The sequence below is a fragment of the Anopheles gambiae genome, chromosome 2 (genome assembly GCF_943734735.2).
Source record: "Anopheles gambiae chromosome 2, idAnoGambNW_F1_1, whole genome shotgun sequence".
Classification (NCBI taxonomy): Eukaryota; Metazoa; Arthropoda; class Insecta; order Diptera; family Culicidae; genus Anopheles; species Anopheles gambiae.
In genome coordinates, this window is record NC_064601.1 from 20,097,160 (window position 1) to 20,113,012 (window position 15,853).

The 15,853-nt window shown below is 43.1% G+C and overlaps 1 protein-coding gene across 21 annotated transcripts in view; it reads right to left on the bottom strand.

The window, feature by feature from the left end:
• Positions 1–7,423: 7,423 nt before the first annotated feature.
• Positions 7,424–15,853, bottom strand: part of LOC5667581 (protein sidekick-2) — a 31,067-nt gene continuing 22,637 nt past the window's right edge. For 20 of the 21 annotated variants that reach the window (XM_061644217.1, XM_061644220.1, XM_061644219.1 and 17 more), the window contains exons 8-13: positions 11,218–11,332; positions 10,050–10,256; positions 9,685–9,962; positions 9,449–9,565; positions 9,201–9,346; positions 7,424–8,492 (exon numbers count right to left, since the gene is read on the bottom strand). In XM_061644217.1, coding sequence (XP_061500201.1) covers positions 8,300–8,492; positions 9,201–9,346; positions 9,449–9,565; positions 9,685–9,962; positions 10,050–10,256; positions 11,218–11,332 — 1,056 coding nt within the window. In that variant the 3' untranslated portion in view covers positions 7,424–8,299. The remainder of the gene's footprint in view (positions 8,493–9,200; positions 9,347–9,448; positions 9,566–9,684; positions 9,963–10,049; positions 10,257–11,217; positions 11,333–15,853) is intronic. The other variant, XM_061644202.1, reaches the window with a different exon arrangement.

Here is a 15,853-nt window from a genome sequence, read left to right on the forward strand (position 1 = left end):
TCTGAAATTTATAAGTGGCAGTCAAATGGTCTCTTGCGTAGATACATTGCCTTGTAAATGATAGAGTAAGGGAGAATTGTATACACAATATTGTATGATAAAATAATCAGAAAGCTTAAATAAATGCTAATATAAGCTTGGGGGACGGATCCGTGGTACAACCGTCAACTCGTACGACTTAATAACATGCCCGTCATGGGTTCAAAGCTAGAATGCACCGTCTCCCCGTAGCAAGGATTGACTTTCCGGCTGTGTGGTAATGAATTAAGTCTCAAAAGCCTGTATAGATAGGCCGGCATGTCCGCGTAGGACGTTACGCCAAATAAAAAAAGAAGATAAGCTTGTCAATTGCTAAAAGACAGTTGTAGTCCGCCTAAGTGCGTTTGAAACATGCAATACGGAACTTCGCCCAGTGACTTGAAAATAGCTCATATCAACTTGTTACTGCCAACATGTATGATAAATATCATCAGAAGCACTAATCCACAGTGTGCACGCATCAATATATTGTGCTCCCCGGCGGTGTACCTCCGTTACATCGCTCTGGGAAGTAAGCTTATAGCCACGATCAACAATTCTTTTCCCAGCAAGCGGCCAAAGGATATTTATTTCGAGCTGCACCGTTGAAACGGCATACCTCCAAACTCGTAGGTCATACCGAGAGAAAACGGTCATCGGCTTCATCATAATGCACGATACGTGGAAATCGTACATACAGAAAGTCAAGTGCGTAGCTCTTTTGTTTATGTTAAACAATGCATGACACGGATAGTCATGCAGAACCACGTTACTGAGATTCTCCAATCATATTGTGTTTCATGTACTTTTTGGAAAAATAATATTGTGAAAATGTATGCAAACTGCCCAATTTCTACCGTTCACATCATGCTACTACACCTCGCACATCATACGTTCATTGACTATCCATTGTACGCCCGTCAATAATGCCACGAAAGAAGGTACACAATTTCCACAACATTTCCTAGAACACCAGCCCCATATCCGGCCGATGGTGAGCTACATTCGCTTTGCGAAACTATTCTATCGATGCGCCTTCACGTTATCACGGCCGACGGTCTTCGGTTCGGTGGAGAAAATTCAAGCCAACCTAGGCAAATCCTCGCCAGTATCCGGAAATCGTGCTATATTTCATCAATTTTGAGCCATAAAAATCATTCCACTTGATTACGGTTTGCCGGCCAGGGAGATATCAAACCGGGTACCTTTTGCATACCCGCCAAACCGTACAGGAAGGTGAATGGATTTAAGAAAGCCCTAGCTTCCCTCAGCAGTGGTAACAATGGCTGTTAAGCAGAAAAGCCAAACTCAGCATAAAATAGAAAATCCCGCTCATACTATTTTACTGGCCAATGCAAAAACCCGTCAGCGACTTAACCGTAAGCAGTAGAGGCAAAATAAAAGATAACGCTTATTAGAATTTGGTTGCACATTAACATGCTTCGCTCGTGTTTAAATTTGAGCCACGGCATACGAACTTCCACGGTCCGAGCTGAAGAATGCAACGATTTTAAACACTTTGATGTGCTCCGGTCCTAAGTGGTTGGCATTGGGAATGAGGCATGGCAGGAGTAATATTAAAGTACTTGTGCTTGAACTAGAAAGTGAGCCCGAGGATTCGCTCATTCTCCATGTCTCCCTCTCCTTCTCTCTCGCGCGCTCTCACTCTCTTTCTTTTTTCTCTTACCAACACCGGTTGCAGTGCAGTTTGGGGCGTAATTTTTCTAATTTGCATAAAACGTGCACTTTTCCCGCACGGTTCAGAAGCTAGCGCGCCAGCAATTGCATCGCATCCGGTTTGTCCCGTTTCTGGTGGCTTCGGTTCCTCTTAACCGAGGTTGTAGGAACCAACGCTCAAGAGCGATGCGGCGGATGAAGTGAAAGCTTAAAAGTGCCTTTCGGGCGAGCCGGATGACGTTTGATGTATTACGCAGCATTAGGCGGGGGGGTTTTCGGTTTGGCACAATTCATTTCTTTGCTGGCACTCGGTTGTCTTTGATGTTTGCATTGCTTGTGATGGTACGCGCCATAGCTGCGCCCGCTGGTGCGCAGCACAATAGAAACAATGGCTCCGCGATAGTGTCCGCTTTGAATGTTGTTTGCAAGTGAAGATCATGGTAGATTAGTTAGCTTATGCTCAACGAGTGCAACAACAGCTACAATTGTACAAAAAAAATGCAATTGTGTTTGCATTGCAAGATGCTTCACTTTTTCTTTCTTTTTTTATTTTTTACGCTAGCTAAATGAGAACACACCACAGAATACTTCATGTGTTGGCTTTGAACTAACCAAAACTAAACTTTCTTGCCATCTTTGTTGTTTTGGGGTGTTTTTTTCTTCAGTTGATTGTTATAATAAAAAATAGGCCGTTTCAATAACCGCAGCTACTCTTAATAAAAACCCCTTGTAAATAGCAGAAGTATCAACATATTAAAACTCTTACAAGAAACATTTCCAACGCAGTTCGAAATAAATTTGCATTTATCTTTTTTATGGTTTTACACCCTTTTATGTTTAATTATTCAATGCAACAACGATTATCAACATATTCTTCACCTTTTTTCTAACACTGAACCAATTATACTCTTGATAGAAGGCCTTTCCATTCCAGCTCCAAAAAGAAGAATCATGCTTTCCCCTCGAATAACGCCAGCCTAATCCAAATTGATTTTAATCATTTGATTACTTATGATTCGCCAGTTTCTTTTCCCATCGTTCGTCGCTAGTGACCTACTCCAACCAATTCGAAATGATGAATGCCAGTCTTATCCTTGCTGTACGCTCTATTCAATTGGCAAAACGTTACAAAAAGAGACAAAAAGTGGACGCTCTCTGTGTGTGTGTGTGTGTGTGTGTGTGTGTGTGTGTGTGTGTGGTGTGGTGTGTGTGTGTGTGTTTTTTTTTTTTGTTCTCTGGGTTCGACTTACCATCTTCACCGATGCTGTGCTGCGCCTGAAAGATAGGCTACACCCATCATCCGACAACTGTCGCGTCACAACCGGAATCAACTAACTTTTTATACCGGTTGGGAGATCTGTATTACATTTTTTCGTTCTCTCTCTCTTTCTCTCGTGTTCCATCAACAAAAACACGCCCTCACTATCATCCGGAGCCGCCGGCTACCATCATTCGGCTGCTTCTTTGTGCTAACTTTTCGACGCCATAATTGTGAAGGAGCTGTAAAGCGCCAAAGTCCCGATAACGCCTACGAGAGAAAACCGCCCAGATCGAACGAAAGCGACAAATACGAAGCTGAAATAGGCAACAAAAACTAACGAAGCCAAAAAAAGCCCCAAAAATGACGAATAGTTTTTTGCCCCAATCTCTGCATCTTCCCACACTTTGACAGTAAGCTAAAGAGTGAAGAGAGGGAAAGGCACAAACTTCTGGTACGTCTGACTGCTTCGCAGACGATTCGTCGTGCAGGTTTGCTTATCATGGGTGCAAACGTTATTACAGACACATTCCTTGCCGCTGGGCAACATTGGTGCGGAATGATATTTTCTTTATTCGCTTCAGCGGTAACGCGAACGTGCCTTCGGCCGTGGTTTAAGACTCAATTCCACTAACGAGCACAACTGTTGTGCTACTTTTTTCTTCTTTTACAAAAAAAGATGCTACACGTTGGTTGCTGTTGCATTTTTGGTGCTGTACGATAAAAAAAAATAAGCATAACATACACACAAAACACAAGAGCGTAACCCCAGAACTCAACGTAAAAACATGCAAAACCACAATTCTTGTACATGTTGGCAGAAGCTACACCAACATCCCGAACAATCGTTTTGATGGAGAGGTTTTTCGTTTCGCAGAACCGGGATGCATGATTCTGATAGATGAGGGAATCAGGATTGTTGATGCTTGGAAAATGATGATTTATATACAGTGTGCCAGTGCCAAATCGCTGAAGGTTGTAAGTTTCTTGTGCAACTGCCAGCAATCGCGTGGTATTGCAGCTTAAATGAATAACTGAGCATGTTTTATGTTTATATCTATTTTTATTCTTATCTATATTTTTTAAGCAATAGAAAACATATAAGAGGTAGAAAAATGGCTATGACGATTGTTTATAATTATGGAGCAAACTTGCATACTCCACCGTTTGTATTTGATTAAGCATTATGTAGTCTTGTTATTGTCTTATAAGCTTCTTTTGCAAAATTGCATTTAAACAAGATAAAACTGATAACGCCAATACAGGTGACTAAATTGGAGCTTCAATTAAATTGGAGTGTATCATATCTTCTGTACAGAACTCATCATAACACACACACACACACTATCAGATATAGACATAAAGTAACACATTTATTGTAACTAGCTAGCAAACCAGTCCACACCAACAACAAACCTCAGAAGAATTCAGGTCACACCGTTCATACAAAAACAATTAAAACATTCTTACAGAAAAGAAGATGAACCGAGAACACACAGCAACTTATGGCCAAACGTGCAGCAAAGATAGACAAACCCCTAACAACAAATAACATATCGTAACCCAAAACCCGAAGTATCGAAAGCCTGTATAGGCCGGCATGGCTGCGTACGCCAAATAGAAGAAGAAGAAGAGAACCCAAAGCAGGAACGGCTCATTCATTACAACCCAAAACAGATGCAAAGCGACAAGGATTCCAACGTTATTGTCAACAAAAGATAAACTAAACTAATTAAGAACCTCTCTTCCTACATCCATCGACTTCTCATTTAAAGAGTTCAGTTATGTCCCCCTACCCAAGGTAGGGCCTCTAAACTCCACCGTTTCCAGTAAGATTTATATGATCGCCTGTACGATCAAGTGTCGATAAGTTCGCTTCGAAACAGTATCCAACCAGTGATTGGATTAACACGAGTGACGGTGCTGAGTGGTCTCACGCCTATCTGAAATGTTGAGCGAGATGTTGTATGAAATGTTTGAGGCCAGATAAAGATTGAGAAGCAAATTTAATTGTTAGCGGAGCCTCACGCGGCCGGTTAGATGGGATACTGCCTAATCCACTACTTTATCTACCTCAATTCTGCTTATTTCTGTAAACGATGTCCTTCCTTAGCGGTGTTCAAAGGCCACGCTAGCCAGCGTGCGTTCAAACCCATTTGGCTGACTAATAACTTAGTCTACTTAATAAAAAACTCTTACAGTCCTTATTAAGGAAACAATCGATCAAATCCGAAGCAAAATTATAATCGTCAGAGCATTGTACGTTTAGTTTGTAAAAAAAACATATTTTGTACTTGTTTAAAGAAAGATAGGACAAATATATATGATATTTCACATTAAATTTTCATATCAAATGATGATCAATTCATATCAATGATCGAATCAATGATCAAAATATATTATTTTTTTATTAAAACAATACAAATCCGTATATTTGCTTACAAACTATTCCCTCGCTTATCATGACCTTCAACGTGGTTTTTTTCGTTATTTGTGTTATTTCGTTATTTTCTATCAATTATATGTAGTTTAAGAAAAGACTCATGATTTTTTTGCCATTTTGCTTATTTATGCCTCTCAGTTCTGGTTTAGATAATTCGTTGAATGCAAGAGGTTTTATGTGGTACGATTCAATAATTTCTCTAAACATTTCCCAGTAATCTTCAATTTGTCTGCAGTTTTTAAATTTGTGTTCTAGTGTTTCAGTAATTCCGCAAAATATGCAATTTGGACTGTTAACCGATTTGTAATTATGTTTGAATGTTTGATCCTGAGTATTATTTTTTTCATTTACTAGTAAATAGTATAAGATTCTTTGTTTTGAGCTGAGTTCATTTGAATTGGTATTTTGCAATATTTATGAATAAAAGAAAGTAAATTAACTATTTTTCCCCCAGAAGCTCGATAAGAATGAACTAATTTCTAGCTAAACGCCCCCATCGCTCGATTCGGTGAAAGCATTAATGCAACACATTTTTTCCATCATAATATTGAGCTTATAAAAAAAAACTATTTACGATACTATCGAAGCTGCACCGTTCGCTTTCATCTCACCAGAGGGCTGTGTTTTCCCACCGAATTTCTTCCCCTCCTTCAGGCGAAAGATTGTTCCCAATAACGCCAACACGAAATGTATTCACCATTCAAACCACCTGGTGATCTCAACCAGTCAACGGCCACCGTCTGGCGCGAGAGAGGGGTGAACCGTTCATGAATATGCAACGCCCGTGCAACCGTGCTCACGGACTCTGTTCGGTGAACACTACACTACACTATCCCCCGCCAGAAGCTCGGCCGGAGAAGCGTATGCGTCCGGATGTGTCCCACGTCGATATCCTGTAATTTATTCAGTAGATAAACGATCGAACACAGTTTACTGAGCTGACGGTATAATGCACTTGCACGGGGAACTAAACCATGTTTACCGTGGTGAGTGTGCAATGTTTCGGCCCGGCCCCGGATACCCAAAGGTCCCGGCCGGTGTTGTTGCCGATGGTGTCTGGTGCATGTGTGAGCGCGCGCGCGCGCGTGTGTGTGTGTGGCCGAACGGAAAAAGAACAAAATCAATTACAACTTCGGTTCGGCAACGGGATGGGCGAGGGTTGGCAGTTTCAATTGTGTATCGATTTTATCCAGACCCTTTCCATAATTAATCGATGATGCAATACTATCAGTGATTATACAATGCGTCACCTTTTTTTTTTTGGTACGGTGTAACGGAACGCTTCCGTTTAGATCATGCACTGGGAATTATTGAACGTGGCATGGTGTTGCAACATTGTGCAAGCTCGGAACAAATATTTGGTGCAGGTTTGTTTTTATTCCAAAACACAAGAATGTTATCATAATTAATTATGGAACAGTTTGCAACATGCGAGCTATTTCATCCATCAATTGCGAACTTTCACCTCAATGACAAATATTTAGAATCACCATTTATGATTATATGTTGCGGCTAATGGCTGATGAAATCGATGCGGCTGTTAAGGTGTATAATAATTGGTGACCACCATCCAAATTTTCAACCACTCAGTAGCAACTATGCAATTTATAAACTATAAATACAAAATAAACCTCCGTATCAACTTCATCCGACCGCAAAATGAACTGCACGATACGCGTGGAGCGTTTGTGTTGCAAGTGCATGACTGGAATTTTAATGTGCACCGAAATTGCAATGCAATCGATTAGATTTGCCGCATACGCTACAATGCGGACAATGAGGCGTTGCGGATAGTTTTTGTCCAGAAAGTATATACAAACCTTCGCTCATTCTTGTACATTGTTGCACTTGCAAAGTGTATTATGTTTATGCGTACGACGATATAAAATAATCTTTTACAAAAAAAAATATCGTTGAATGCGATAACGTTGACTTTGATCTCGATCTTTTTCTCAACAGTACTTACCCAAAACAGATTAGACCCATTTCGGATGGATGAGTAAAAAGGAAACAGTGAAACCATCCAATTTCGTTGCACAGTCAATGTCATTACTTTTCTTTTATTTTATTTTTTTGTTTGTTTTCATCATCAATTTATTAGCACTATTCATTCCGTCCAGTTTCCTTACTTCGCACTAGCAAATAGTAGTAGAATGTATATATACACAGGCGCTTGAAACGACAACTTTTCACACAGCAGATTCGTGGCTTTGCACAACCGCGTGACGGGTTTGTGTAATACATTCACGGTAAATATTCTAACAGCTACGCTAAGCACCAGCAAAATGTTTGCATTCCTTCCCGGTTTGAATGCTTTGCTCAACCCGTGGTTAAGAAAAAGCTGAGCTGCATCTTGAGAATGCAAGTGATAACGTTAACGCAAAGCTTAATCACAGAATGACACAAACATAATGATGATAGTGAACGTAGAATCAAGTTATTCGAGCCTGTGTTGGATTGAATTCCCCCACACACACAATAGCAAGGCTATTATTTTTTCTTCTTTTACAACAAAAAACTATATTCAAAACTGTTTGAAAGAAAAATGTTTAAATACAACGAAAAAATAAACTAACAAAATACATCGGAAGGAACGATTGGCGGCAGAACGGTACGCTCCATCATCCCTGTCGCAACAAGTCTGTTTCGATGTGTTTCACTAGATATCGGCCATTTCCTAAAGCGACTTACGTTAAATTATCCTAGTCAGGTACTTTCCATACGTAACAGCCTGGTGCGCCCCGATTTTCGTTGGCATACCAACCGTCCCCGCCAGCGAGGCTCACCGGCCGTCCGTCGAGTTACTGCAAGCACAGAGACACCGGGGCTCAGTTCGTGACCGTGCAGTACGTGCGCATCAACCGGCAGCAACCATTGCCTACCATTAATCAGTCATCTCGGGCCTAGCGATGGAACCGATCGATCATCGCCTGCTGCTGTCCGTTGATGTACTCCTCGGAGGGTATCGACGTTTGCACGATACCGTTCGAATCGCAGGACGTTTTCCACCCATTCGATTGGACCGTCGGTTTATGGTCGGTCCGTTCCGATGGTCGCTGATCGCCGGCCTCGTGGTACGACGCGTGGAAGCATTTCCTGTAAAGGGTGAAATGGGCGAACAGTTACGAACGGGTGGGTTAGTTTGCTGTTTCCAAATCATGGCATCTATGGTAACGGATTTGCATCGTTGCAAAATCGTTGAGCGTATGAGCTGGACATAGTGTTCAATATACATTTTGTTCAGATGTTTTGTGAAATTGAGCTGCATGTATTGCTACACAGAATCGGCAAGGGCAAAGTAAATCCGGAAACAGGTAATACTTCACCGAGATTTTAAATGATGCATGTTTCCTGATGTCTTCCTGCAATAGCTGATTGATACGTTTTGACAACTCTAGGTCTCTAACTGTACCGTACAGCACGTTGAACGTATCGCTTGAACAGCTCTAAGCCAGATGAGGCTTAGGAGCTGATGATTTGGAATTGTATTTGTATGGATTTTCTGATTGCTGGTTTCGATGGTATGTTTTTAATTATCAATTTTTGGCATACTACATTGAATGTTAGGCTAGCTAAAGTAAAACAGATTGCTTCATTTTATCTGTACAAGCAACATAGAAGCTCCCAAACAAAGGACGAAAAATATCTAATAATCTGTGGAATAAACTTGTGAAAGATACAACTAATAAGGCATGTTTATTGAATTCCCTTGCTCTCCACGCTAGAAGAAAATAAGTCATCTGTATGCTAAACATGCCAACCAACGGTTTGTGAACGCTTTTCCTTCCTCCTCCAGTCACTTACCTCCACAGCACTATCGCCAGTATGATGAGCAGCAGCCCGAAACACCCGATCACGATACCGGCCAGTATGACAAGCTCCTGATCGACGTACGGATTGTGTCTCAGCGGAGGCGGCTGATACTGTTCGCAATTCGCCCGGAGTGCAATCTGTACCAGGAAAAGAGAACATACCATACCACCACCGAACCACAACGATGGTTCATCGTTAAACAACCATCAGCCAGCAATCGGCGTACACAAAAAACCTACCTTTATCGGTTCACAATAGGTGCCGAGGACAACCTTTTTCGGATTCACCGTGCTTACGGTCGCCCCGCGAACCTTCACCTCGTACGCACTGTTCGTCGTCAGGTTGGGAATAACCATCTGCCAATGAAAGCGCCAAAAAAAGGGGATTTATTACTCCGAGTCCAACCATCTCGGGCGGGGGAATAAAAAAGCACGAAGAAAGCAAGGGCGCCCGCAAAAGCCACACAATAACCTACCGACGTCTCGACGATGGACGCGTTGGCCGAGATGCGTATCTCGTGCGTATCGTCGTACTCCAGATTGCGGTAGTTGACGATGTAGAAATCGATCGACGAATGGTAGACGCGCGGTATCCGCCAGCTGAAGAAGAGCGTGTCGAGCGAGTGGCAGGTGAGGTTCAGCACCTTCGGTGGGCTCGGCCCACCGACGTCCGTGCGCAACGACACCTCCGACGGTTCGCCGTCGTACTTTAGCGTGAAAGCTGTCACTATGATCCGGTAATCCGTGAAGGGCTCTGTATCAGGGAGGGCAAAAGATAAATACACCACCGAGCCTGGTGCACCGGTCTCCTTCCCGGGTGACCAATCGCGCGATTACTCACTCAGATTTGTCAGCGTGTAGTAGAAGACCGAGTTTTGGGCCGCATCGTTCTTCAGGATTGGCAGATGGAGCAGCGTTTGATTCTGGTAGACGTAATACACCCGGTACCCGTGGATGACACCGTTCCGTTTTTCCGGCTCGAGCCAGCTGATGCGGATCGTCGTTGACGTGATTTCCAGCACGCTCAGGTTTCTCGGTTTGGTCGGTACTGTTCGCCGCAAACAAAGGACACGGAGCGAAACGATCAAAGGGAGAATTAAATGTTCGCCAACTTCTACAGAAACTCCAGCAAGACACTAACACACACACACATACAAAAACGGCGTACTACCAATTAAGAAGTTTTCAGCCGCTTCATTCCGCCGCTTGGGGGAACTGTTTTTTTACTTGCTTCGGTTTAACTCATTGTTTAGTCTTTGTTTGGACAATTTTATTTATGGCTGAACATTCCAACTTTGCATTTCGTCACTTGCGCGGGAGTTTGCTGAGCATAAACAGTACAGAAACAGCAAACAAACCAGCATTTTTCGATAAAGTTCAATGCAGGTGGGATTTTAGCGCACCTGTTCGCATTTGAAACTCAATACACCGGGCAGAAATGTTTTAGAAGGCCCGTATTATCACGCTCAAACCATTTAGGTAAAGTAATTAATAGGTATTTGTTTTTCATTCTTGACAAAACCTGGTTATTTATTACCAGACAAAACATTAAAATTATATTGTTTTCTAAGCCGCCTAAAGCTATGCAATTATCATGACAAATGTAGTGGCAATTATTCTAAGACGCCTAAAGCTATGCAATTCTCATGCCAAATGTATGGCATTCCGATAAAACTACTTTCCTTTGAGCAAATGATCAAGCTAATTTGATTGCCATGCCTTCCCCATGTTTTAACATGATTGTGAAAATAAAACATTTCCATTAATACTGATTTATGTTCCCCAAACCTGACCAACAGTAAAGCCAAAGCTTAATTCTTATTTCGCTGTACAATCGTACGCTTAAAACATCCTTCTTTAAGGGAGCGAAAAAAAAGGTCAGCCATAGATGAAGGATGGCATCGACATACAGGCTCAGCGCCCTCATTTCCACCCTTTTGTATTCCCGGAGCTTGCGGGAAAAGTTATCCATTTCCCATTTCCACGCCCTTCTTCCTTCTACTACTTACCACCTTCGTCGGTCATCACCAGCACAGTCGTCGGTGGGCCTAATCCCTCGGGATTAAACACCTGTATCGACACCAGATACTGCGTGTACGTTTCCAGGTTGTGTATCTCGTGGCTCTGTAATAGGCACCAAAGTGATGGGGAAGAGCGAAAGAAAGAGAAAAACAAATGTTTGATTTGAGTGAAATTGAAAACGATCATGGTGAAGGTTGGTAAGAAAGGTAAGAATGTTCAAGCGAATCCGTCGTCCCTGTTTACTTTAACATTGGAGCTTTAAAAAAAGCCCTTCCAAACAGCAAACAAAATATCATTATACAAGAGAGAGAGAGAAAAAAAAGACATGCAGCGTTGGATAGAAGGGCAGTATCTGAAGAAGAACGCAGCGAGTTGTTTCAGGCTTCGTTCCCGCGTGTTTTTTTTTTCTTTTTCGCCCACTACAAGTACCACAGTTTGACATGTTTCGTCGTTTTCGTCGTCTTTATCGCGTTCACCGTACCATTGATAGTAACAACTCAAGGATGAAAAGTGTCGCCGCGTCGGGCCCGATGGAACCGGTAGCCTTTGGACTGCCGAAGCGCAACCGTACCCGCTGAGATAACATGCAAACGGTGGAAAAATGGTGTGGCAAGTTTATGAATAATGTGAAATTATGTAGATTTATCGTACAGCACTCGCACTCTCCGGCCACTCCGGCGACCCAGGCCAACCGCCCCGGGGCCCATTTATTTCGGACCGTATCCATCGCAACATCGCACAGCATCACGTGTGGGTAAGGGTGGCGGAGCTGGAAAGCTTGCTGCTCAGCGCTGAATAAACATGAACGTACCACGGGCACATTATTGTGATTGTGTGTGTGTAAGGTACGACCGCAGAATCCGATATAGGTCTATAGACAAGGTAAATAGGCCTTTCTTGAACGCGGTAAACTGCTTCCGCAAAGAGTGCGATTTGCGAGAAGAAGAGAAATGAGAGCGACAAAACGAGAGAGTGTGAGAGATAGAAAGAGGAAAGTCAGTAGCAAAAAGGAAGTCGAACAATACGGAAGCAAATAAAACTAATTTTTTATGCGATCTTATCAAAAGTGCATGTAAAAAAGGTTTTGCCAAAAGATTTACTTTCCGAATCGTAGCGCTACTCAACAATAAAAAATTAGTTTGTTACCACAATACTAAAAGTGATCGTGAATCTCTACCTGCATCGAGTGCTTGTTCTGCCAGACGATGGAACGCAAAACGGAGCACGACGAAGAGGCTGGACCGTCACGGGAATCGAAGCCGACGACGCAGCGTATTCCCGAAAGTAAGAACGAGACCGGCGACGTTGTGGATGCCGTATTGGCCGTTGCAGCGAGAGTGGAGATGATCGAGAAAGGAGAATCGGCGCAGCAGACGCACACCACTAAGCAGACACGTGGTGCGCAGCAATTGAAGCTAAACGGTGAGAAAAGAAGTAAAACGAAATCGAGCAAGGAGAAAAGCATCAATGCGCTTGTAGCCAAATACGACGCAGAGATGCGAGAGAAAGATAACGAGATTGAGAATTTGCGTTTGAAGGTTTCCAAATTGAAACGCAATCAACGTCGTCCCGTTGATAACCCTTGCGTGACAAGTCGTAGTGCAACAAAGGAGATGGATGAGGATGAGCGCAGCACGGCGAGTGAGGATTTATCTAGCGGTGATCGTGAGCTCGTTGAAAGTGATGTGGAAACGGAGGTTGAAGAAAAACCCCTTACGCGTCGTCAAGAGTCGGCACGTAAACGTTTATCGATGCCATTACCCCCGTTTAGTGGTGCCCCCGAGGATTGGCCGGCGTTTATCAGCTGTTTCGAGGACACGACAAAAGCATGTGGCTTTTCTAACCTCGAAAACTTACAACGATTGAGACAAAGCCTAAGTGGAGATGCATTGGAAGCGGTAAATGGAACGTTGATGCTCGCGGATGCTGTTCCGGACATGATAAAGGAGCTGCGAAATTTATTTGGGAAACCTCGTCGTATCCTGAAGGCGCTGTTACGCAAGGTTCGAGCTGTACCTGCTCCGGATGCTGATCGACTGGAGACGTTTATAAATTTCGGACTCGCAGTAAAACAATTGGTCGGACACATCGTGGGTGCGAAGCTGACGGAGCATTTAAGCAATCCTTTGCTCGTCGAAGAGCTGGAGGAGAAGCTCCCTCCAGGTTACCAGTTGGATTGGGTAAGATATAAACGGCATAGGCGTGGAAAATCTCTACAAGTGTTTTCAAGCTACCTGACTGCCCTTACGGAGGATATCACGGAAGTGAAGGATTTCGGAAGCTACAAGACCAACAGAGGAAATTTCCGTTCCGGGACCCGTGCAAACCTAAATCATCATGCGATCGAAAACAGGGACGTCAAAAAGTGCTACGTTTGCAACAGCATTTCGCACAAGGTGAGAGAATGTAACGAATTTAAGAATCTTTCAGTACTAAGCCGGCTGGACTACGTAAGGAAAAATTCGTTATGCGAGAACTGTCTGAACAATCACGGAAGAGCTGTGTGTCGGTTTAGGCGTGCATGCGGGTTTGAGGGATGCAACGATCACCACCATCCTTTGCTGCATCAGACGTCTACCCTAGTGGAAGCTGCGTGCAACGCACATCGTGGAAAATACCCTTCCACGGTTTTTCGAACGATGCCAGTTACGTTATCGGCGGGTGATCGTACTTATGATACGGTGGCCTTTCTGGACGAAGGGGCTTCGGGAACATTTGTTGAGGATGAAGTTGCTGATGCGCTTGGCATTCAAGGCGTAAATGAGCCGCTAGTGGTGAGCTGGAGTGCAGACGTCGAACGACGGGAAGATAAGTCAAGGAAAATCGATGTCGTTTTATCCACAAGAGGATCATCAGAGAGCTTTCTACTAAAGGGAGCACGAACCGTGGAAAAGCTTGTGCTTCCTTCTCAAAGAGAGTCCTATCGTTATCTACAGCAGCAATACCCACACCTGAAAGGTGTGCCAATTGAAGAGGCGGCAAATGAGCCCGTGAGGATACTGCTAGGACTGGACAACCTGCATTTATTTGCCCCGATGGAGTCGAAAATTGGCAAGCCAGGAGAGCCAATCGCCGTGAAAAGCAAGATCGGTTGGTCAATTTATGGCCCGAAGAGTACGGTAAGCAATATACCAAATGAACGCATTAATTACCATACTATCGTTCCAGTTACCAACGAAGAGCTGTATGACGTTTTAAGAATGCAATACACTTTAGAAAATTCTGACGTTCTTGGAGCCAAGCTGCCAGTAGCTAAAGAAGATCGCAGAGCGAACGATATCTTGCAAGCGACCACGGTGCGTATAGGTGACAGATTTGAGACGGGACTCCTTTGGAAATCAGATGAACGAAAGTTTCCTGACAGTTTCCAAATGGCAAAAGGGCGTTTAGATGGTTTGAAACGAAAAATGGCGAAGGACAAGGAACTGGAAGAAGCCATATATAAGATGATAGAAGAGTATGAATTAAAGAATTATGCTCATAAGGTGACTAAAAAAGAGTTAGATGAAACGGACCCTGCTTCAGTATGGTATCTCCCACTTAATGTGGTAAAAAACCCAAACAAACCAGGAAAACTCAGATTAGTTTGGGATGCAGCTGCAACCGTTAGAGGTGTGTCTTTGAACACGGAATTGCTAAAGGGCCCTGATATGCTTTGCTCGCTGCCATCGGTTATATGTCCCTTCAGAGAAGGTCCAATTGGATTTGGTGGAGATATCAAAGAGATGTACCACCAAATTGCAATTAGAAAGGAAGATAAACAAGCTCAAAGATTCTTGTTCCCTGACCCAGAAAATGAGAAACCAATAACATACGTTATGGATGTTGCCACCTTCGGATCAACATGCTCGCCATGTTCGGCACAGTTTGTAAAAAATAAGAATGCCGACGAGTATAGTGAGACATATCCTGAAGCTTGCGATGCAATAAAGAACCGACACTACGTTGATGACTATTATGATAGTGCGGATTCAATAGAACAAGCAGTACGATTGGCAAAGCAAGTAACATATGTACACTCAAAAGGTGGTTTCCATATACGAAATTGGGTCAGTAATGGAAAAGGATTTAGCGAGGACATGGGAGAACAAAATCCTGCGCTATCAATCCAATTTAAAGAGAAATGTTCAGAGCGTATTACGAAAGTTGATCGAGTTCTGGGCATAATGTGGAATGTAAAGGATGACACATTTCAATTCGCACCACCTTCTAAAGCTTATGAAAATGATCACCCTTCGAAGAGAATAGTTGTCAGTTGCGTGATGTCGCTGTTTGATCCAATGGGATACCTGACACCATTCACAGTGTTAGGAAAAATGCTCGTTCAAGAGTTATGGAGAACTGGATGCGATTGGGATGAACCCATCGACTATTCGACGCTAAAAAATTGGGAAAATTGGAGACAATTGATGCCAAAAATCGAAGCGATTAAAATCCCGCGAGCATATTTTGGTGGGTTTTCTACAAAACAGATCAAAGAGCTTCAATTGCATGTGTTTGTGGATGCTAGTCAATCTGCATATGGGTGTGTAGCGTACTTCAGAGCCGTGTTCTTTGATAGCATCCAGTGTGCTTTGGTGATGAGCAAATCAAAGGTAGCACCTATCAAAGAACGTACGATTC